The 25081-nt window shown below is 31.2% G+C and overlaps 3 protein-coding genes across 5 annotated transcripts in view; 2 read left to right on the top strand and 1 right to left on the bottom strand.

Annotated features, from left to right (window-relative positions):
- The window catches only part of LOC134707179 (signal transducer and activator of transcription 5B-like), a 56648-nt gene extending 52310 nt beyond the window's left edge, over positions 1-4338 (top strand). For all 3 annotated transcript variants that reach the window (XM_063566740.1, XM_063566738.1, XM_063566739.1), the window contains exon 22: positions 1006-4338. In XM_063566740.1, coding sequence (XP_063422810.1) covers positions 1006-1144 — 139 coding nt within the window. In that variant the 3' untranslated portion in view covers positions 1145-4338. The remainder of the gene's footprint in view (positions 1-1005) is intronic.
- A 1919-nt stretch (positions 4339-6257) lies between these two features.
- Positions 6258-18733, bottom strand: LOC134707177 (T-complex protein 1 subunit epsilon-like). The gene is made up of 11 exons (XM_063566735.1): positions 18504-18733; positions 16573-16798; positions 15656-15854; positions 13963-14155; positions 13340-13489; positions 12549-12668; positions 11470-11655; positions 10291-10428; positions 8720-8900; positions 7529-7664; positions 6258-7034 (listed from the first exon to the last, which is right to left on the bottom strand). Exons 1-10 carry the CDS (start codon positions 18606-18608, stop codon positions 7537-7539), a joined length of 1626 nt encoding a protein of 541 aa, XP_063422805.1. The 5' UTR covers positions 18609-18733; the 3' UTR covers positions 6258-7034; positions 7529-7536.
- Positions 18734-18949: 216 nt separating this feature from the next.
- LOC134707178 (sperm microtubule inner protein 11-like) lies at positions 18950-24849 on the top strand. The gene is made up of 3 exons (XM_063566737.1): positions 18950-19294; positions 21183-21318; positions 24367-24849. The coding sequence occupies exons 1-3, from the start codon at positions 19045-19047 to the stop codon at positions 24413-24415; spliced, it is 435 nt and encodes a 144-aa protein (XP_063422807.1). The 5' UTR covers positions 18950-19044; the 3' UTR covers positions 24416-24849.
- The last annotated feature ends 232 nt before the right edge of the window (positions 24850-25081 follow it).

Below are 25081 nucleotides of genomic sequence, written 5' to 3'. Positions count from 1 at the left end.
ACCACCAGAGACCAAATGATATACCGTATTTTGCGGACTAAAAAACGTAAAAGTTAAAAAATCTGGGTAACTACAGTCTTCAACAATAAGCAAAACTTATGCTGCATAGTCCGCTATAAAAGAAAATCAAAATGACAAATGTGAAATAACTTAATTGAAATAAACCATTTCAAAATTATGTTCAAGACAATGAATAAAAAACACCCATGAAATAACTTAATTGAAATAAACCATTTCAAAATTATGTTCAAGACAATGAATAAAAAACACCCATAACACTGCTCTTCTTGTAGGTACATGTATTACTTCTTCACAACCGTGAAAGTTTACAACAAAATTATTTCACCAAATTACTTATTTTATTCTCAGGTTGTTGTGAATAATGTTGTTCCCTTATTTTATGCAAAAGTGTATAGAAAATGTATATTTTTGGAATCAGTTTAAAGTAAGCTATTGTTGGACACCAGAAATTACATTTAAGACCTACTTTTAAATTGGAAGGAGCAAATTATCTCCCTTATTTTAGGCAAATGTTTATAGGAACCATAACTTTACTTTTTAATCAAAATAAAGTAAGCTATTGTCTGACATTTTAAACTGCCTTAAACAGATATTTTTGTGTGTTTTTATTATTGGAATTTGTTTAAGAATGGACAATGATGCAAGTTTAAGTATTAAGAATTCAGAAAATGTTGTATTCAAATAATCCTATGAAATTGAAATTCCGTTATTTAATTGAGTGAAGATGACAAAAAATGATGTTACATATTTGTGTAATTGATCATGGAGAACAAAAAAAATTAACCAACAAACTAAAAAATACTGTACATACTACCAGGAGTATAGTGGTTTACTTTTTAAAAATTGTGACTTGGATGGAGAATTGTCTCATTGGTACTCATTGATACCACATCTTCTTATATCTATATATTAGATATACTGTTCCCAGATATTACATAGAATGTATTGGAGAGCTTTATTGATCACACAATTGTTTCTTTTTAGTTTAATGGATCTTGGTGCAATAGCTGAAGCAAGTGAAGATGACATGCTGGATGCATTCATTAGTCTGGATTATAATGCTGATAACTTGAATGACATGAGTCTCATGGAAATATTGCCTAGTATGATGGCTAATAATTAACATAAATGATGTCTGTGTTATTAAAACAATAAACAAAATTGGATTATGGTGCAAGAATACACCCAGTAACAAGAAAAATACATCAATTAATGCATGCTTTCAGAATATTGAGTCTTTGAAAACTTATATATTATTGTTTGTTGAATCAATGTGATATCAGTTCCTCTTGTTGTAAAATGTAACCAACAAAATATCAATAACCATCTTTATTTAATATGGCATTGTTCAGTCATTCACATTTTTCGAATTTATTTAAGATGCCTAGTTAAAAATGTGTTTCCCATCATCCCAGGTCGACTCTTGGTGATGAAATTTTGAGACATAGATTTGGAATATCTTGTGGTGAAATGTGGTGCTGAGATGAATTATAATAATTGTACATTCCCAAAATTTGCTACTGTCAGATGACTTTTGTTTAACCCTAGATTTTTATGAGGTCTGAAATTCTGGTTCACAGAATAGATTATTTTTGGCAAAGTACTATAATAGAGAAATATGGATAAATGAACAGAAATAGTGAGAATACTGGGTAAATAAAATATAGATAATAAAAAATATAAGGCAAAAAAAATAAAGAATACAGAAAAAGGTCCAATTTTTTTTCAAAAACCCTGACATCAAGACCACGAAGATACAAACAAAGAATGATTAACATTTACCCTTATTTACAGTAAATTCACACAATAGGTTATTGATATCAATCAAAATAATATAATGTAATGGTACCAAATAAATATGTTTAAAACAATTCTGTATGCTGGCTGTACTGTGTAAATACTTATACAATGTTTTATTTTGTGTAAATAATTATACAATGTTTTATTTTGTGTAAATACTTATACAATGTTTTATTTTGTGTAAATACTTACACAATTTTAACCAAGAAAAAAAGACAATACAGAGCTTGTTAGTATGAAAGCACTGACCAACGTTTTATTGTGCTTTGTTATTTATATTTAATTTCTTGGTAAAACAAGGATTTATGTAGTAAGAATAACAACCAAAATCCTTGTTTAAGACGATACAAAATTAATGCAGTGATTTTTTTTAGCTGGTTTGGTAAAATTGTTATATTAGTGGAATCTGTAATAGACATGATTAAAAATTTTAATGATTGATAAAGCACCAACATGACAGAAAATGGCCGTATTATAGTAAGACAATCTGTTTTGAAGTTTTTTTTCACTTAATTATATTTGCCTTGGTAATACAAGATGTATCATTAATTTTTTTACACTGTCTATCAATTATGTATTCAGTGATTGAAAAAAAGTTTTAAAGTGATTTTAAAAGAAGAGTTATAATTATATATTGGAACTTTTAATATTTTATCTGTGTTAGTCATTGTATATAAATTTGAATGAAGATAGCATAATACAAGTGTTTAAGTATTAATGGAAGAGATATGATATTGTTATTGTTTATGTATTATAAATTGAAAAAAAATATATCTACTTTGGTTAGTTTGGTAACTGTAATGAACATAATATTCTATACATATAGGATTTAAATAAGCTTTTATAAGGTATGTTTTATTAATAAATTACATTTTTTATGCAATAGAATTGAGAAAGGAAATGGGAATGTGTCAAAGCGACAACAACCCGACAATAGAGTCAGTTCTGATAACATATGTGTACAGAATATTGTATACAGCTTTTATAAACATTTTTAGGATATTTTATTTTCTTTTAAGAGAAAAACTGTGTCTAATAAAAAAACATATCATCAAAACTTGAATCTTGTCGAGTCTTACAGTATGTAACATACCTTGTAATACTCTCATGTAAAGCAGATAAAATGGTGAGTGTTTTAGTCAAAAGAAACTTTGAACAACAACCATGCATAGAAATTTAAAGATTATTTTTTAAACATCTGCATCTAGATAACCAACCCACTGTTAAAAATCTTTTGTTTAAAGGTTGCAAGGAGAGATAATTGACAAACCTATGCAAGTGCTTAGACAGATATATTATCATATTTTCTTTTGTTTTTTTTTAATTAGTGCCATATGATTGTTGTTTGACAATGTATATGTAGAAATATAGGAACTTTTTTGTGTTTGGAATAATTATGCAGTTGGTTTATTGATTAACAAAATTTCACAGGCACATATTTTTACATTTTTGTCCATAATTCCACAATACTAGCTTGGCATTCTCTTTAGTGACTTTAACTATTGCTTGGTTGTTCTATAAATAGTATCTGCACACATATGTTTACCATACACAGATCACTTTAAGATGATTCATCAATGTGGGGGATGATTTTTTTAAGAATCCTACGAAGTCATGTTTCACATAATTCATTAGACATCTACTCATCTGTTGTGCTTGCAAATTTAATATAGAGCAAAGTAAAAATTGTCATCAGGTAATGGATAAATTTTGTTTTGTTATGATAATTTTGTTGACATACCACTACTTCATGTTACAAATTCTTCTTACTCCGTGTGATAGCAATACTAATAATCATATCATTAATGTTGTATAATACACAATGTGAACCCTTTTGGGAGTAAGGGTAGGGAACTATAAAAAAAACTTATATTTTACAATATCTTTTCTCAGAAAACCTAATAATCTATTTATCATGCTATTTTTGGTCTTATTCAACTTTTAAAGACATTTTACAAAACGTATTCTCCTAAATTGTGACATCACTTTAAAGTTCTGCTCATACATACAATATACAATATCTTTACTCAGAAAACCTGATAATCTGTTTATCATGCTATTTCTGATCATGTCTCGAAGCTGTGATATGAAACTTAAGGAGTGAGTGAGCAGGGTGATGTTAGCACCATAATTGTATTCATATTTTCTCGTTGACCTGTATGAACTGTAAAATGTTAAGACAGAGGTTTCTCTGAATTTTTGACTTCATATGATTGAAAACAACATCTTATGGTATATGGTTGTCTTTCTGTTGTATTTATTAGACATTTGTGATTAACTTTACTATTTTAACATATAAAGTTGGTGTGTTAAATTTGCAAAAAAGAAATTTATATTCTCCATGTCAAACTTATGAATTTATATATATTATATATCAGTTAATGAACTTAGAATACAGTTTTTCATGCCACTCATACTATAACAATGTATTTATTTCACAAAACCATCCGTTTTAATATGCTTTTCAAGTTGTATTGAAGTCTATATTATTGTATGATGAATAAATGAATGAATATAGTTATGTTTTTCTATGGTAACTTTATACACATTTATTTAGGTGATTTTTTTTGCTTGAAAGATTACTATTTACCGGTTATCAGCGTTTTATGAGCTCACCTGGCATTTGTCGTCCAATAATTTTTACAAAAATGTATCCTCTGAAACTAAATGGCCAATTAAAACCAAACTTGGACACGAATCACATATTTGTAGGACTCTGAGCAGACTTAGTCTATGCTACATACATGACACATGTTCTTCACATCTTCACCAACAAGAGTGCACATGATGAAAAATATCTCTTGTTATACTAACCATGATTGTTTTTAATATTGACAATCTTAGAAATAAAGGTTTTACCAAAGTTTCACATGTACTGAAAATTATCATTGTTGAATGACAATAAGGTCAAGGTCTGATAATCCCTGACGGACATTACATCTTGCAATCATTCCGAACACCAAAGTTGGTCTTTTGCTCATAGTATCAAAGAAACAAACCAAACCACGGAAATGCATTTACCAATGAACCATGAAAATTAGGTGAAGGTAAGGTGATAAAAACATCATTCATTACATCTTTAAAAGGCATTCCATGCATAGAATATAGTTGACATAGTGCTTATAATTTCTTGGAAACAGACTTATATCAGGAAAATTAAATAATGACCATAGAACTATGACAATGTGGACCTTGCAAGTCGAACATGTAATGCCATCATTCCATACTTCAAATATAGTTGGATCTATTTCTTGTAGTTATAGTAAAAAATACGAACAAACTACAGAAATTAATATTGACCAATGAACCATAAATATGTAGTCAAGTAAGATGAAACCGGCCAGACTAACATGTATTGCTAACAATCATACCAGACACTACATTGTTGGTCTACTGCATTTATTATCTGAAAAATGGACCTTAGCATGCAACTTTATCCTAGATCACTGATCCATGAAATGAGGTCGCATCAGGTGAACCCTGTCTGACTGATATAGATGTTGCAATTTCAGGAAACCAAATACCAAATATAGTCTTCCTATTACTCGTATAAGTGAAAAATTCACGTCATTTTTTTTTAAGCAATGCACAGAAACTTTGTCACATAATTTCTTGCAAACAAGGTATTAAGCATCCAGTTCTCAACTTTAGAAGTATTATACAAATAGTTTATGCCTGTAGTAGATGCTGGATTGTTATATCTATGTCTCATAATTGAACTCATTGCAGGCAAGACAAAAAAATAATACCAAAGTCTTTGGTTCAATCCTTCTTGCATATAAAGTTTTAATTAATCTTTTCTTGTAAATAAAATCAAAGTAGAATCCTGTATGGTTTCAATGTCAGCTATTTCTGTACAGCAGCTTAAGTAACAGCTTTTACTCAAGGAAGTTCAATAAATCTATGTGTATCAAAAGTTACAAAAACTGATAGATTTAACAGTAATTAAAGTCATGCCATATCAGACAATAGAACAGGTTTAAAGTCACAGTTTGTTGAAGACAGAAAATCCTAGTATTTTTGTTTTATTCTGTTTAGTGGTTCCAAATCATGATCAAAATATGAAATATTCCCAATAGATGATGGTACTGCTAAATGTTCAGTGGCAATTAAAATGCATATTCAGGAGAACATGTTTTGATATGAATATGAAGCTGCTTTGTACAAACTGGCATTATTTATTTGGGTTTTTAACCAGCTACTTCACAACAAAAGTCAGAAGGTGGACTTGTCACAATATCAGACATGTTGTTATTCTTCTAAGACTGACAGGCTTTTGCTCTTACTCTCATATCATGCATATGCCTCCTGATCCGCAGAGAAGCAGCAAATATTGATTTTCAAGTCTGGTTCAACATGGCAAGGAACATAATCACAACCTTTATAAATTATGTATAACTGATTAACAGACAAGATTATATAAATTAAAAAACAAGTTTAGTAAAAAATTTGATCTTTAATAGATGCAGTATCATACAAAACAATACAAATAGCACTCACTCATCACAGACAAAAAAGGATTCATGTTTCACTGAAGTTTGCAGATGCACTGTAGATTTTAAGTATACAGATTTTTTTTTCTCTAAATTATCAAAATGATCAATCAACTATGAATTTCAAGAACTACATTTTGTGAAATGGGAATGAAATGCATTAAATTTTGAAAAAAAAAAATGATGAAAAAATGCATCTGTAAGCTATAATCTTCCATGCACTGAAATTGTTGAAATTACTTTTAATCAAGCTTAGAAAAACATAAAGACTTCAAATACAAATGGCAAAGTAAATATATAATGATTTAATAAATAGGAAGGTTAATGACAGAACACAATACTTATATCATAGTTTTCATCCCTTGATGGTGTTGATAATTACAAATCTGATAGTTAGTGGTAGAACGTATGCATAATGTTCTTAAATAATACATTTCGCTTTGAAATTGTTATGATTTGTTATTTATTATACATCATAAAAATTACTATACAAGAAGACATTGTTTGAATGGTTTAATGTTGTACTTCGAACAATGAAGTATTACCAAAAGGTTCCTGAATCCGATTCAAACTTGAGATTTTGTTCATTACTACCACGTGATTTATAAACTGTTCACTTCTAGTTTTTATTATGACAAAATTAAACACCAGGACTCATACTAATATCAGTATTAAGAAGTCTTCACCATTTTTTTGCAGTTCAATTTTCATTAAAATACCCTGCAAAATAAAAATTTCATAAAATAATTAAAACATATTAAATGTACGATATATGGAACACAACTGAGAGGCCATAAAGAGTTGTTGCCCACCTGATATATTTGCATTTTTGACAATGGCCACCACTTAGATATAATAGACTACAATACACAACTGGTGGTTGTATTTGAAATACCAAAATGCAAAGGCAGTGTTGTTTTAAATACTTTTATTTCTTTGGGTTGTGGTTGGGGACATATTATTTTCTGGAACAGCCCTTAATATGTCTATCTGATCACATTTCCTTTTTTAATGTTTTCTCCATTCATTGTTGTTTGCAAGATAATAGGCACACTTAAAACCATTAAAAACTGTCATATTAAAGCAATAATTTGCTACAAGAAGACAAATGACATTGCTTGAAAATCATCGGCTCTGCATCAAAAACTCTTCTCCAAAACAATGTTCGATTTCATATATAAACAGTAAGTTCATCATTGTTAGTTTATAGTTACCTTGTTCTTTACATATAGCCTTGATCTCCGCCTCTAACGTCATCTATTTTTAGAATCATTTTAGTTAATTGTACAGCTAACAATATCTGTGCTCTCTTCGATGATAATGTTTCTATAACATGTTGATCTTTCATATCTATAAAATAGTATTCAGATTGAGCCACTACAACTTACTATACAGATAAAGTTATGAAAAATATATGTAGAACTTCATCACGATTAATTAATGTTCATCCCTGTGACAAAACACTGTTGTAAATAATCTTCTTTTATTTTCAACACTTTCTAATAGTTGGTAAAGGTTTTAACATGGAACATTTTCATACATTTGTAAATGATTTTGTATCATTAGTTAGGAGATGATGTTTACCCTTTTTGAGTATTCACAATAAATCTTTTGCTAGGAGGTGGGACAACCCTTTTTCTATCATTGCTGGTCAGAGTTTTTCCCTTCAATTTTAACAAAGTAGTATGTGTTACTTCTCACTATACAGAATAATATTTGTAAAGGTTTCCCACAGTGGGAACCTTGTACCACACCTTAAATTGTTGTTTTTAGTGTATAATATTTATATTTATTTTTTTAGTGAATAATTTCATCTGTGACAGTCTATATTTGTGAACCTTCATTTCAGTTGAGATATACATTTTTAAACAATGGTAAATTTTCTCTCTTCCACCACATGCATCAAGTATTTGCAACTGGACATTAAAAATGAAATAGACCAATGAATTACTACACCAACAGTTAACAATCATACTAATCACACTTATGCACAGCGACAGACTGTTCATTACATTATAAACAATGTACAGATAAGTTGATAGCTACAAACCATTGCTACCTTTACATAATATAGATTTGGAATAGATCAACAAGTGAATCTGTGAGCTACTGCTCACTAATGAGACCCCAGACCCGCTAAAAATATAAGGTAAACAGGAAGTTGTTGAAAATTAAATCATTTAATTCTCAAAAATTTCCTGTTTACCGTATATATTTAGCGTGGCCGGGGTTAAAATCTAAAAATGCATCACATGGTGTAGGCGACTCATATAAACCCTGAAACCAAATTATGCAGTTCCTTAAAAAAAGGTGCGATGAAAATATTCATTTGACAGATGGACGGACAGACAGTAAAGGACAGTATACCCCTTTTTAATAATGGGAATATAATGACAGCTACATACCATTGCTTCCTTTGGAGAGACAATCAATTCCTAGACGTGGATTGTTTTCCTTTATTTGTCTTGATTTAATTTCTGCTAATGTATATATTGGAGACTGTCCACTATTTTCTGCTAAAGCTAATGGTATACTTTCTAAAGATTCAGCAAATGATCTCATGGCATACTGTTCTAATGTAGATATCTGTAATATCATAACCAATGATTAAACAGATGTTATATAACAAATATTTCAAATCAAACTAAAAACAAAAGTACTCATAAACACAAGGCAAGACAGAACAAGTAAAACTAACCTACTGTCATCAACTTTTCAACCAAAAGTACAAATGGACTTGTAAAAAATAAAGTTTAAATCAAAATAGCTTTTCTTACATTTACTAAAATTGTTACAATTATTAAAATCTGCATCTCAAGCAAATCCATGAAAAATTGCATACACATGCAAAATAATTTCTGCAAGGAGATAGTTGTCAACAAATTTTGTGCGACATGGGCAGAGTTTGCAAAATCTTTTTTTCCTTATGGCCCTTGAAGAAAATCTGCTGGTACTCACTATAAATTTTATTGAAAAATACTAAAACTGAGTAAAATTTTAGTGGTAAAACCCTGAGGACTGCCACTTTTCACGAACTCTGCATGGTGAGCATATGACCATGGTTCATAAGTTATAAAGGTAATATAAATAGTGTCTTAAATGACTTGTAAACAGGTGCTCCTTTCACACTTTATCAGCTACTTAGAAACAGTTAGGATAAAATGAGATTTCTGGAGCACTTCCAATTATAATTAGCTAACAATATACAATTAGGGCCTGTTGAAAAGGTGAATATCCATAATTGTCAACCTGAGAAGGTCTGCACTCTCTTTGAAATAACTTTTAAGGGTTGACAATTATGGATATTCATCCAATCTAAGGGGCCATTGTTTTATTATACCAGACTAACAGTGGAAGGGCTTTTTAAACACTTACAATATTCTTTAGTAACAAACACAAGATGATGTTTGAAACTGAAAGTACATTTGTGTTTTAGAATTTATCAAATGTACAACAAAGGTAACATCTTTTTGTGATATAGTGATGGCCCTGAAAAGGATGGTTTCTAAGAAATTTATTCTGCTGCTGCAGTGTCACTATATTCATGTCCAAAGCCGTATCTTATCGTCTTGATGGGCTTCCAGTGTAACATGAATGCTACCATTTTGTTTATTTACATCTGTGACATCATTTTCATGAAGAAACATGTGTACAAATAAAGAAACCCAAAAGAGTTATTCACATGAAAATTTTAAGGGTTATTCTTCCTTCCTTGAAATTAAAAGAAAATCACTGAATAATTCCATGTCACGTGATAACATATTACCAAATGGAATTGTTTGTAATATATGTAAGGTATAATTATTAAATTCATTGTACATGAATGCTCCCTTCACACCATACTATGGTTTACCTTAAATATCTGCTGCTTAGATACAGCTAGAGAACATGAGATTCAGGAGCACCTCCAATTGAAATTGTCTAAAATTAATTTTCATGTACATGGATGCTCCCTGCACACCTCCCTATAGTTTACCTTATCTGCTGCTTTAGCTACAGCTACAGAGCATGAGATTTCGGGAGCACCTCCACCAAATACAATTCTGTTATCTCTAACCAAGTTGCGAATAACACATAATGCATCGTGTATACTTCTTTTTCCTTCCTCTACAATCTGAAATATAATTATACATTTATACATATTTTACTCATCCATGCCTGCTATTTATATTATTCCCCCCTGCTATGTAATTTTTGGGGCCCTTTGTAGCTTGCTGTTTTGTTTGAGCCAAGGCTCTTGTGTTGAAGGCCATACCTTAACCTATAATGGTTAACTTTTATAAATTGTTACTTGGATGGAGAGTTGTCTCATTGGCAACCTTTTCCTTCTTTACTGTTTAAAAGTTTTCTTGTTTTAATGATATTGAAGTATTCTTGAATCATTTCTTTTATTCAAATTATTTCTGCTAAAAGGACACGAATGGCCCCTCTCAAAAAATGAAAAACTGCAATTTCACAACACATGTGGACACAAACATGATGGTGGTCTCGCAATTCAAAAATCAACTAAAAATTTGAAGGCGTATAGAAAAAAGTCTGAATAATCATGATTTTGAACTATTTTCAAAGTCGTAAACCCTTAATTTTGACAAAAATCAGTGGAGTGGAACATAACTTAAACTTGATCTGTAACTCATCCTGGATAACTCAGATACCAAAAATCAGTCCAATATCTGAAGGCGTTCATACAGAATAACGGACAAGGTAAAACTATATGGCACCGACAACTTCCTTGAAGGGCCATAAAAAAAGACATTTTTTTCACTTACAAATACCTGAAACAACCATACAGGCTTATCAAATAAAAAATTTTATTTCTAAAATATGTATGCAAATTGGCATATTGGATTATTAGGTTGATCTACTACAATGTTATTAAGATATTGATTTGATATTAAGCAGCAATATACATTTCAATTCAAATGAAATAAGAGGATACATATAACTAGAATCTTAATTCAATAAGCAAGGGATTCTCATGCAATTCTTTGTACGCTCATTCAAAATGGAAAGTAAGTTTTCCACATTTAAAAAAAAGATATACTTGGTGTGGTTCAAGTGTAGTTGCGTTCTTTTGAATAGTTCTGTTACCATAAAAATCCTGTTATCCTTTAGATGTATTATGTTTGTGTATCAAATATATTTAAATACGTACCATCTTGTTACCTCCCCTAATAAATATAGTAACAGCTCTAGAGTTCTGACATTCTTCAATCACCAACATTCTGTCTTTAGTGGTACCAAATTGTAATTCTTTAACTATTCCGGCTTTCCCTAATTTTTCTTTTGTTAATTCTTCAAATCTGGGAACAATTCTTCCACCTGTAGCAATTGCTATTAACTGTCCAATAAAAATATAAAATAAGTTAACTTCTTGTTATTGCAGATGTCAAATTTTTGTTTAAACATAGTTTTATAGATATCTAACAAAAAGATCATTTTGAATAGTTTTGTGGTATCTTGCCTTTAAAATGAGAGGAATCCACACACAATGTCCATCTCAAATCAAGACATTTTGAAATTTCTAAATAGAAGACCTATGTTAATTTCAAAACACCTTATGACCATGGAGCTAGTTAACAGATCTTAACAAATATACTTGAAATGTCTAATTATACAATGTAAATCTGTACAGCAGAGGAGTAGAACATTTAAAATATTAATTAGTGGGATAAAATATTCTGTATAGTTGCCAAAAATATGAACAGATTAAAGATCTGACACCTTCACAGAGCCAAAGGACAAAAGATATGTGTTCAAACATTTTTTTTTAAATTGCTGCATATGAAGATTAATTTTGTTTCTGCTATGGTGGGGGCATACAAGCATAATTTTTCATGATAGACTGTTGTAGTTATTGACATTCGCATCCCAATATTCAAGTTGTATACATACATTCTTTTTCTAATGGTAGAAATTGTGACTCTTACAAATCAAGAGACTGATAAAAAATTCCAGATGCCATTTTACAACTGTAGTAACACTGTTAGCAACCAAAAAGGTCTTGTCACAGATAAATTCTTTGACTTTAGTTACAGAACTCTGCTGGTTATAACTAACAACCTATTGTTATTATTCCTGTCTGTTACTTCCAAGTTAAAATCTATCCAATAGTTGTATTAATATAAAGAGCAAATTCCAAGTTATAAAAAAAGACCAATTTCTTCCATCAACTCAATATTCAACATTTGTATATAATGTTGAATAAAGATACATTAGTGGGAGAATTTTTACCTCTATTTCTGGTCCTCCTACCCATCTAACAGCAGGCAATTCTTTTTGTAATAGTAAATGATTAGCTTCATCATCAAATCCCCACTGACATATTACCAAGTTTGAACCAGCATCTTTAACCTGTAAAAAATTAAGAGAACTTTTAAATTCCGGTGTTATTTTTTTCATTTACATTTTATCCTGACAAAAATTCATTACTTTGATAACAAGCCAAATTTTTTAAAAGAAAGATAAATACTTCACAAACTTATCAATATTAGCTTAGTTTACAACAATATTTCACCAGAAGAGGAATCGTTCAATCATATTCCTAACAATACTGCACATTAATGTTGATCAATGAACCATGATAATTTCACAATCATGTATACCATGCAGTGCTTTACTGACCAAATATAGACAATGTATCATTCAAAGTACATGAAAAGATGAACTAGAGTAAGTCAAAATTGCCAAATAATATTTTTAAGTTTTCGGAACACCTCTAGACTTGTACATGTGGAACGGATAAATAGGGTTAAATTAATCAGCTGTAAAGGTTCAACATTTATAAATGTTGCCATTGTTGGATAAATTTTGGGACTAGAACTTAATATTACAAACAAACAAGATTGAGCTAATTTAATGTGCATTTTTTTAATTTGACAAAACATTATATTAGAACTAATAGTGATATCAATAAGGTGTAATTAAAGCTGTATCCCAAGAGCAAATTATTATTTTTGGCTGAGGAACAAATTTCTAATTAATGTGAAATGAAAATCCATGAAAATATCAATAATATAAAGTACCTGCTTGATCATGAGGTTAAATTTTTCCATTTCATATTGTCTAAGTTTTCTGTAATCCTCCACAGATTTGACCTCTAACCCATGTTTGGTCTTTGGTTTTGGTGGTTCAAAAGGACATGTTAAGATAGCGATCTTAGCATCCTTCACAACCTACAATAAAACAGTTCATTATAGAGAACAATATACATAAGTTGGTAACACCACCATAGAACAAATTAAAATATTGTTTATTACTGAACACAGTTCTTTAGCAAACATGTTTGAAAGGTTCTTAACAATACAGACTTGGATCTCCATTTGTAATGCTTTAAAGTAAGTGATTCAAGGAAAGTTGACTGCTGATATATTTAAAAATATAGCATAGTTTTCCAAAATAATTTTATTAAGGTTTAGCCTCTGCCTTTTTTTATGAAATTGCCAATCATATCCTGGCAAATACTACCTTAGCAAGATCAGGGTTGGCAAAGTATTGCCCGCACTGGAATTCCCGGGTGGGAAAACCCGGGTTTTCCCGGGCTGGGCAATACTCCCAGAAAGTGGAAATAACAAATATCAAAGTGAATCCTTAATTGTAAAAGAATCTAAATGTAAACCTGTATTGTTGACAACTGTCAGAACTTTACCTTGGGCATTTGTGGATGGCTGAAGTCTTTGTCAACAATCACACCTTTTACCAACATTGTATCTTCCATTTTACCACCAACTTTGCCTTCCACTTTTATTAACTCAAAATCAACATCTTTCCTTTTCAGATCAGCCACTGACAAAATAGCATCTACAGCAATCTCTGCCATCTGTCTATGGCATCTGTTCACTCTAAAAAAATAAATTAAGCAATAGTAATTTCACAATCCTATTAAAATCATTAGATATACTTTGACACTCATAGCTAATATATATATATTGTATTCATGTAGGGTTGGGATGTAAATGAAGGTGCTTTTCAGTCGAGTACAAATATTTACTTTTACAAATTATGACATTGATGGAGAGTTATCTAATTAGCACTTATACCACATCTTCTTATATATATCTATACAGGTAAAAAGATTGAACATCCAAGAAAAAATAACATTATACAATGCAACTGACACTGTATTTAATTGTTGCCATCTATTATGGGCATCTGTTTTCTCTCATGATTGTAAATAGTTATCTGTACATGACATCATGAGAGATATAGTATAACATGTTTGTAAAAGATGCTGGTTAAACAATGTCCAATATTTACAATGTGTGTTTTATCTTTATGGTGAATATAAATCTCTCACTTGGTTTTGTTGTTGGGTTGCTTTCACACTTGAGTATACCTAAATATATATGTATCTGTTTATTTAAATAAGTCTGATTGAAAATTTCCAATATTCTTTCCAGTATAACATGAATGTTAGCTATATATACATGTATGTAGGACTCTAAAGTGCGATGGTGTATCACGCTGAAGTGTGGTGGTTGTTTGTTCGCTAAAGTACGATGGTGAATCACACTTGAGTGCGATGGTTGATTGTTCGCTAAAGTATGATGGTGTATCACGCTATAGTGCGATGGTCCAAAGTTTGGTGGCGATGGTTTAAAATATCTTTTTTGCAAAAGCTATTATGCTAAGGTATAAAATATGTGATAGGCTTTACAATTTACCAGTAAGCTTAAGTGATTGTTTCTAAATTAACATTTAAATAATTGGTGTAGTTGACATTCACACTAATGTTACAACCTCCCTTACATTTGTCATTGAAAATTAAAAATACAAAATTCGTTCATTGTGGGAATATGCAACATTTATTTGTATAAGCTTTAATCTAAATGCGAGAGTTATTTTTCATTAAAATCGACGGCATTTTAGCAGGGATCATAAAGTAAGCTGTCACATAAACCATGATTAGAATGTATTCATTTGCTTCAAATAGATGCAGGATGAGTATGTGTATACTGTTTTGTATTTATATAGTAAAATGGTCAACTGTAGGATACAAGTCCTTCCAGCACTAGAAAAAATAAACATTGTGATTAAGCCGACAAAGAATGGTTAAATTAAATCAACTACTCGTAAGTCGTGGAAATATGGTGTAAAAATTGTTAATCAAATATGCCTAATCTATCTTCCTGCATGTCCAATTTTAGTTTGTAATAAACAACTGTTAACGTCATCATCGAACTACATTTTTTTTACGTCTATATTTTCAGGGACCATCCATCAGACTTTACTTGTGGAGCATCACACATTAGCGAAGAACATAGCACATTAGCATGACCATCATATTTTAGCGGTCCCATAGCACTTTGGAGTCATATATATATATAGTCACTAATTTTTACATTTTTGAGCCAAGTGTTGTCATGGCCAGTTGAATTAATGGTTCTTTGTTCTTCAGGTCTAACTGAAATGTTTCACCAATGGTGTCAAGATGAGCACAAGCTACTTTTGCTGCCATTTCATATCCGTCTGAAATTCTGATTGGATGTATTCCACGGTCTAGTAACTTTTCTGCATGTTCTAACAAAGCTCCAGCCAGTACTAAAAAATATAAAGTTTGTTTAGCACATTTCATTTCAACACAATTAAGAATTTCTAATGAATGATAATGAATTGTAATGTATAAGGCATAAAAGTAATTTATAACTAGACGACTATATTTATGAAAGTCGAGTAAATTTATTGAAGTTTATTTTCTGGTAACTTAACAGTTAAAGGTTTATCTGAATGGCAGTAGGAATAAGCTTGTGTAGTAGCGACATATCATTTATCTATGATACAAAGATAAAACTAAAGGCTCTAAAGTCTAAAGAGCCTGTGTCCTAGCCTGCATTTTTGACAATAGCTGCGTTTTGGAAAAAAATGACGCAAGAGAAATTACTCTGAAAAGAGTTCACTAACAATTTCAGTCACGTTGACATAATTGTTGATCTTAATCTGCTGTGAACTTTGGTTTATATAAAAGTTTGTCGACATTTGAATCTAATCTTTAGAAGGGCAACAACTCCATTAACAATCTGCTTAAGATTTAAGCTATGATGGCTAATATGTAGATCTCGTCTTGAAAGTCATAGTTTATATAAATCAAATGTACATGTATATCTTTTATTTGAGATACTAGAAAAATACCCCAAAAAATTGACAAGATAGAATATTTTTTCTCCCTATTTAATACACGTGTAACATATAAATAAATTCAATATCTAGTCACAAAAAGACAAACTAAGAACAGATTTGGCCAGATATATAGACAACTTACCAACAACTCCTGTGGTTCCATCTCCTATTTCATCATCTTGTGACTGTGATAGTTGTACCATTAACTTAGCTATCTGATGTTCAACATCCATCTGTTTCAAAATGGTAGCTCCATCATTTGTTATTGTTATGTCTCCATCAGGGTTCACCATCATTTTATCTAACCCCTTTGGTCCAAGTGAGGATTTTATAACATTAGCAACTGTTTTGGCTGCCATTATGTGACTCTGAAAAAAACCAATTTAACTGATTATGAAATGTTATGAATTACAATTTCTCAATTACAAAACGCAGTACAAGTGCTTTATTAGTGTTTTAAGGCCCAAACATATGGAGTGTAACTTTTTTTTTATGACAATGTAAACTATTGTGTCAACTGTTCTCTGAAAAATATATACACTGTTGAGATGCTCAACTATAATCTATAAGTACACCGTAAGCTTACAATTATTCCCTTCACATTATAAATAAAGCTGATCTTTTGCTTATAGTTTCTTAGAAACATAAATTACCAGGACCCATACAAAAAGTGTCACATGAACTAAGTCAAGATGGTACAAAGAAGAGCTGCCCAATTTGTTTTCGTACCCGAGATAGTTTTTGATTATTTTTAACTTGGCCTATACTGGTTGACACACGCAGTGTATCTGAGTAATGGAAATTTTGACTGGATAAACACACAAAGAAGAAGGTTTATTGCCTATTAGTGTTAGGAATTTGTCAAAGGTCTTCATACATTGTACCTAACAAGTTTGTTTGATGGGCTCTTGTGCAGGTTTGGATTTAATATTTACTTTCTCTTTAATGGTTATTTGTTCCAACCTTGGCTTAGGAGTATCATTAAAAGACTAAAGCCATCAATGGTATGATTTCCATACCAGAAGCCAACAGTATCATCAACAAAAGTGACACCAGAACCAGAGGGGCAAACAGGTTGGGGCAGATCTACACCAAAACAGAAGTGTACCGACAATCCTTCTTTCCTTGCACTATCCAGAATTGGAACCAGCTACCAACAACGATGACCACTCATCCACTCTGGACGACTTCAATGCCAGCCTCCATGCAGCGGCAGCCCTGAGGACAACCACATAAACCACCATTTGATGTAGATAGTTTAACTGTAAATAATAGCTTTTTACTTGTACATATAAAACCTGGGTGGAGAGTGGCTCACTCAGACCTACGCCTGGTCAATAATTACAGTCGTCTACGACTCCTGACCATTGGAGGATGATGGGGGGTATTAGAATTTAGAATATTTCCAACTAAATAAATCATATATTTAACGACATGAGATTCACTTTGTAACTGAATGTCCACTATATATTGATAACAGAAATGATTATTTTACTGAAATATCTCTAAATTGTAATAATTTTCAATCGTTAGACAATTTTTCAAAGTTGTTATGGCTATTTACACAAGAAAATCTAAATGTGTATAAATGTTTAGGAAAGTATTTATCTAAAAATCTAGAGATAAGGAGAAGTTCAAAAATAATGAATACAAATTAGCCACAAATATACATATTTTGAGTGGTATATGATTTTAAATGGTATATTTAAAAGATCTAAATTGTATGGTCTGATTCTGTCCTGGCTTTTTATACCATTTTTAATAGTACTAAACAATGTTGTCTTCTTATATTATATGTCTCTAATTTATGTCTAATCATATGTACTTGTATGTAACGTCATGAAAGCTCTTTATAGGGCCCTTTAGTTTAATTGGAAATAAAATATTCTTATTCTTATTTAACGACACTTAGACATCTCTAGTAAAACGAGACGGTGCGATGTAGGACACACTCATAAGAGATACATGTGATATCATAATTTTTATGATCTACATTCTGCTGAGTATTGTGAGGCCATTAATTGTCAAATTTGTATGCAAGTTGGGGCACAGTCATTTTTTTCATTTGTTTACCTTGTGGGCCTCGGAACCCGTCAATCTTTTCTTACTGCCTTGATCTCGTATAATGATGAAAGGACGGCCATATTCATCAAATGCAACAGAACCTTGTGCAGACATATTTTCTTTTTATTCTTCTGATGGAAGTAGATTCAGATGGCTATGTTTTCAGAATTTTCTAGATTGTTTTTCTTGCACCGGAAACCATGTGTGTTTCAAACTTCCGGTAATTGATTGATACAATTTTCAAACTATGTTTTCGGAAAATATCTAGAATTCGAATCAAATAATAGTAAGAAAAATCGAGCACTCAAGTAAAAAAGTGTATAAAATAGGTATTATGTGTTGTTATAAAAATAAAAAGAAATAATAGTTCAATCCTTATCTGATTTTTTTCTTTTTCTACAAATTAAACGACTATTCTCTAGTTTCGTTTTGATAAATGATCAGTTTTACAATCTGGATTTTTTTACCGAAAATGTCAATGTAAACAAACTGCATAGCAACTTCTGACTGCTTCTGACAGTAGACGGGCTCGCGTCTAATAGTTTACAAAATGTCTTTTTTCGGACTCTCTCAGCTAGGGTACCAAAATACGATACGAGAAGGCTCTGCTCGCTCAAAGGCTGATCCCTTAAGGTCAAAGACACAACTGGGATTTATTGCATTGCCGCCGTTACAGGACAAAAACCCTGCAAAAAGATCCATTGTTCCAATTAACCAAGTATCTGGATATGGTCCAGGACCACAAGGCTCACACGTAGAACATACCCGCATGAGAACGAAACATATCAGAAACCCACAAGGTATTTAAGTAATTTTAAAATCTGTAGGCGTACCGTTGAATGCACTATAGTATACTATAGTCTATACTCTATTAACCGATTTTTTTGCATACTGCTGCCCCCATAATGCATATATCTCCTAATTTCCATTTGCTTTTTATTCATTTTGATATTTCTTTTTTTTTTAACAATATAGCTATGACTATTATACTTAAACTTAATTAGAATAATATTCCCAGAATATAGAGTAATTGCACTTGTAAATACTGAGCAGGCAGGTTGACGTTTGCACAGCAGTATCTGAGTTATGGATTTCCACTGCAGATCAATAGTGTAGATGTAGAGACAGAGAGCAGTGTCCGTTCAAAACAGAAGATTTGCATAGAATTTGTTTGCGCTTGATTTTCGATGAATTTATACATTATTCAGCCATCTGTACCTATTTACAATAATAGGCAAACGTTTTTTTTTATATTTTCAAGTGTCTAACTATTATAATTGTCTTTCTGAGTCTCGAACATCCAGTGTTTAAAGAAATGTGTGCATTATACATTGTAGGGACAGAAGAATTCGGTCTACATAATCTGCAGTTCATAAAATTTATAACTTCTGTACCAAAAACCTGAAAAGTGTTTTTTTTATTAAAAAATAAGAGAATAGAACAAAATTAACATTAACTGAACATTGGTAAAGATAAAAAAAATATTGTGCAAATTCCTTTTTTTGCTTTGTTTTATTTTAGAATAGAAAGTCCCATCCCACAGGGGCGGGTCCATACATTTTTAAATAGGGGTTCACAACCCAGGATAAAAGGGGGTTCCAACTACATGTCCCATTTCAAATGAATTGATACATGTAGTCTACAAAAAGCCCCCCTTTTAGTAACTTCGACAACAAGTTATTCTCCTAAAACCGTGCCGATTTGACCATGCATGTGCCGAATTGACAATGTGTCAATTATATTTGTTCCAATTTCAGTCACTTCGGCATCTGCTCACTGATCATTCGGTACCCGGCAAAGTCAATTCGGCACCTATTCTATTTTAGACCTGGTTTAATTCGGCACCCATGATTAATATTGTGTGTTTTTCAAGTCAGCTATTGAAGACTCATTTTTTTCAGTCGATGTGTCAACGTACATTTGTCAAGCATTTATAACAGAAGTTCCATTGCCCTGAAGGAACTTCTATAATATTACTCTACAACTTCACATTGATAGTAAACATCTTTACAAGTTCAACTGCACATTAATGGCATTGCTAGTTAACATGTTGCCAGTCGTTATGCAAGTAAACAGAAGATGCAGAATAAAAACCAATTATGAATTTATTCCTATAACTAGACTTTTTTTTATCATTGTCTGTAGGTAAAACAAAAGCTAATGTGGCGGCTTTTTTTTTATTATAAATATAATTGGTCCCGATATACGCGCGATATGACGTTTCATAAAGGTGTCGATTTTAATTGTACCAAATTCTTACCCACACACTATTATGAAGTTCTAAATGAAAAATGCGATAGCCTTCAAAATGGATGAACATGTTTCACAAGCTATCATGGTCGATCTTGCGACATTTATTAAGGCGATAAATTTAGAGGCTCTAGATTCCGTTGGCGGCGGCGTTATCATTAAGGGACAGTATACATGCGGTTATTTAAAAGTTCTTTTAGACATCAATCTCCAATAAAATCTATGAAATTTTAACAGAAATTTGTTTATAACCCCAAAAAATGAATCCAGATCGAAGTTTTGGACGCCCCCCCCCCCCCCCCCCCCGTATATTGCTGAAAAATGGACTTAGTCATTATTATCTCTCAGGCTCAGTTTGAGATTTAAATTTAGGGTGTTTCATTTTTTTTAGTCATATAAATTTTTATTTAAATATTTTTTATTTATTTTTTATAACAGAGCCATACGACATATACAGAATACCTCTAGGCACTTCACAACAATATGGATGGTGGCGAACTCGGGAACCTCTTAAGCAAAACGAACCGTGGACATATGTAAAGCGACAAGTTCACGTAAACAGTGAGATGACACGGTAAGATTTTCTCGAAAATGTTATCATTGCGGACATTGTGCAGGGGTAGTTTTGTAGAAATAAAAGCTGGCATTCTAAGTGTTGATGGCATTTATATTATGATTTTGCATGCAGCATTGTCTTAAATCGCAATATTAAACCATCTCACTTGTTTGTCAAATGTTCAGCATTCGCAATAGTATATGCGCGGAAAATTTGCCGAAGTTTCAGTAATACTTCAATACTATTTTGTATATTCCTTACCCGTTTTAGCAGATTCGAACGGTACGCACACCTGATCCGTACTAATTCTGATGATGATTTTTTGGTGTCGGACGTTCAGTTAGAAATATTAAATGCATATATTCCAGGTCGAAAATATGTGAGGATAATGTAGTCCTATAACATATGACCTCGGGGGATTTTTTACTATTCCCATTTACTGTTCTGATATCTTTGTATTTTACTATCAATGTGCCACCGGGGTCTACATTAAAAAAAAATATCGTTATAAAAACGTTAAAAATATGAAGAGGAAAACACACACCCCAATGTCTACTCAACCCTTCGTGTAGAAGTCATAGTCCGTTTCGGTGTACATGTACTCAATTGCCGACAAACTTTAATATTTCCATAGATTTTAATTAAAGAAAAGAAGAAAATGAAAGCATTAGTAGAAGATGATAAAAAAAAGTACTAATGATGAAGGATATATGATACGACAACTTTTTTAAAATCTTGTGTGTGCGTAAAGTTGCTTTGAAGATGTTAAGGGCATACGATACAGTTTTCATCCTGTATTTACAAGTTCGTGAAAATTTGCATATAGGATATTTTTTACCTGATTAAATCAAATATGTAATAAAAAATATACCTTCATGTGCTACTTTTTGAGTAAAATGAGGTCGAAATTTTGTATATTTGCTCGAAATTCAGATTTGTGGCCGTAATTTTTTTTTTCGAAAAAAAAGACAACTTTTTTGTTATAAAAGATAAAAACAAATTGTTTTTTGTTAAATAATCGGTAATTTCTGTATTTTATAAATATCTTTAAAAATATGCAATTTTTTATTCAGAAATAACTCATATTTATCAAATGTTAATGAATTGAGGAAAAAACGTAATTTTTGACTGCATGTTTTTCACAATTTAAAAAAATCCTCTATTTACAGTTTTATAAAATTTGGGTCACACAATCTCCCTGCAAAATGAAACCAAATGCCGTTTTGAAAAATAGAGGTCCATGAACTCGTTTTCAAATTAAATCAGTCTGAATGATAAAAATCAGTCGAAAAATGCATCTTTCCCGATATGTCAAAGTTTGACGTCGCGAAAATAATAAATTACGTTAGCAACGTCATTACCTTCCCTGTAACTGTATCGTATGCCCTTAATTATAGGAGTTGGTTCATCAAAACACTTACGTTCGATCTTAGTATTAAGTTTTTTTTGTTAAACTGACTTCTGATGTTTGAACTAGCCAACAGCTAACATGTTATTGGTGATCAAAAGACGAATTTAAAAAAAAGAAAAAATGATTCGTGGCATAAGTTAGCTTTTCTTATCAAAAGCATTATCAGATTATTTACGATCTATATGAGTTTGACATTCCCTCTAGTATATTAAAGACTGTCGCCCCTCATTTTTTGTCCGTATCAGCTTTCCGATATTTAACAATTTTCGGGCGTTGTGCACTAGTTTAATACTTGTAGTATTTATAAAACTCTTGAATATTGTTTATTAAGTTTGCCTTCGTTTATATATAGTCCTTATAACATATACTAATAGAAAATGTAGGTTGACTATAACTCTGATCGAAAATGTTATTGTTTCGATTGGCGTTTCCCATTGTAGAGTTTCGTGTCAATTATTTTTCCAATGAAACCTTGCTATTATAGTGTTGGGAACCTCATAGAACATACATAAAGATATAAACTGTGAATTTAAACATTTGAAAGCTATGTGAAATAGATTTAGTTAAAAATGGTCCTACCTCTTTGAAACACAGCCGTATCATAATGTCCAGACTATAAGACTATTTTTATATCAAATAGAAGAGAAATCCAGGGAAACAAATGAGGGTGTAATTTCTTCAAGAAATAAATAATGAGTTCCTAATTCAAAATCAAGTTAAAGCAAACTACTAACCAACTGAGCAAAAAGCAATGATCAATAAATGTGCTTTATGCATTTAAGCTAAGTCGAACGCTGTCAGTAGCTATGTCAGTAAAAGTTAAACTTATCTTAATGGTATGTTTACGAAATAGTCTTTACACTAAATCCATTGTATGTTGGATGTGTACAGATTGATTGTTTGGTCTTTGAGGCATGATTTTTTTTATTAGTTGTTAGTGGCTTTGAACAAGCTGACAGATAACTGCGAGTACTCTCAGATCTGTTCATTGTGTTTTTTTGTTTCGGGATGTATAAGTACCCGGCCACGTCCACTTTTATGTTTTGTCTATCTGATGAGTTAAGCCTTTTTCAACTGATTTTTATAGTTCGTTCTTATGTTGTACTGTAATACCACTGTCCCAAGTTAGGGGAGGGTTGGGATCCCGCTAACATGTTTAACCCCGCCACATTATTTATGTATGTGCCTGTCCCAAGTCAAGAGCCTGTAAATTCAGTGGTTGTCGTTTGTTTATGTGTTACATATTTGTTTTTCGTTCATTTTTTTTACATAAATAAGGCCGTTAGTTTTCTCGTTTGAATTGTTTTACATTGTCTTATCGGGGCTTTTATAGCTGACTATGCGGTATGGGCTTCGCTCATTGTTGAAGGCCGTACGGTGACCTATAGTTGTTAATGTTTGTGTCATTTTGGTCTTTTGTGGATAGTTGTCTCATTGGCAATCATACCACATCTTCTTTTTTATATTAGAAGATTTAAAACGCTATGTACACTTTTCCTGCCATTCTATTCGCATTCTGTATGTCTTGTCTATAATCATCGGATTTACACGCGATAGAAAGAAATTGTGTTAAAACCAAAAACCACACACCACCAGATAAAATTATTGAAATAGAATAATATTTATTGAAGTTCTCTTTTTTATTTATTTTTCAGATTCGTAAATGAGATGAGCCTTACCAACAGAGAATTTACATTATTCTAAGAAGTAGTTGAAAGCTTTATTCGTCATTCTATATGTGTTCATTATTACTCATGTCAAAATATTTCTGACAGTATTGTTTATATCAGATTTTATTTCTACATTTGTTGTTTCTTCACAGACTCTATATATTTGCCACCTTTTTTATTCTTTTTGCTCAAGATCCTACATGTATGTGCGTGAATTTCTAAGCCGAATTAATGTCTAGAAATATTTTTCTCTTTAGAGTAGTCAATAACGTTATTGTTGAAAGATTTCCAACAGCAATTATATGTTTTCTGCTACTGGAATAAAATTCCCATAGTGCAATCTTACTACATGTTATAACACAGAAACCATGTACATATGTTTTAGTTTTGTTTTCTTGTTCATTAAAAAAAAAAACATTACATACAGTATTAAAGCTTTTACATTATTATCAATTTACAAACTGAAATGCTTATAGTTGCGACTTTTGTAAGTTTAATACTTGAACAGTCATTTTCTTTTTTTATAGACTTTAGTTTGTATTTCGTTTGTTGACGTACGATTATATTAAAAATATTTCATAATTAGTCTTTTATCTCATTTTACATATACATATGTATTTAGAGAGCTGTTTTTAATACCATTAGAAATGCAACCACTATTAACTATAATAATACTGTTGTTTCCAATTTGGAACGGAAG

Source organism: Mytilus trossulus, chromosome 2, assembly GCF_036588685.1.
Source record: "Mytilus trossulus isolate FHL-02 chromosome 2, PNRI_Mtr1.1.1.hap1, whole genome shotgun sequence".
In the NCBI taxonomy this organism is placed as follows: domain Eukaryota; kingdom Metazoa; phylum Mollusca; class Bivalvia; order Mytilida; family Mytilidae; genus Mytilus; species Mytilus trossulus.
This window is presented reverse-complemented; position numbering and strand designations above follow the sequence as displayed.

Excerpts from the sequence above, each read along its gene's own strand:
- LOC134707177 (XM_063566735.1), bottom strand. The coding sequence starts at position 18,608 with ATGTCTGCACAAGGTTCTGTTGCATTTGATGAATATGGCCGTCCTTTC. Across the intron at positions 13,490-13,962 it reads GCCATCCACAAATGCCCAAG|GTTGTGAAGGATGCTAAGAT; the intron begins GTAAAGTTCTGA and ends GTTTTATTGTAG. Across the intron at positions 10,429-11,469 it reads TTAGGGGAGGTAACAAGATG|ATTGTAGAGGAAGGAAAAAG; the intron begins GTACGTATTTAA and ends ATTATATTTCAG.
- LOC134707178 (XM_063566737.1), top strand. The coding sequence starts at position 19,045 with ATGTCTTTTTTCGGACTCTCTCAGCTAGGGTACCAAAATACGATACGA. Across the intron at positions 19,295-21,182 it reads ACATATCAGAAACCCACAAG|AGCCATACGACATATACAGA; the intron begins GTATTTAAGTAA and ends TTTTTATAACAG. Across the intron at positions 21,319-24,366 it reads GTAAACAGTGAGATGACACG|ATTCGTAAATGAGATGAGCC; the intron begins GTAAGATTTTCT and ends TTTATTTTTCAG.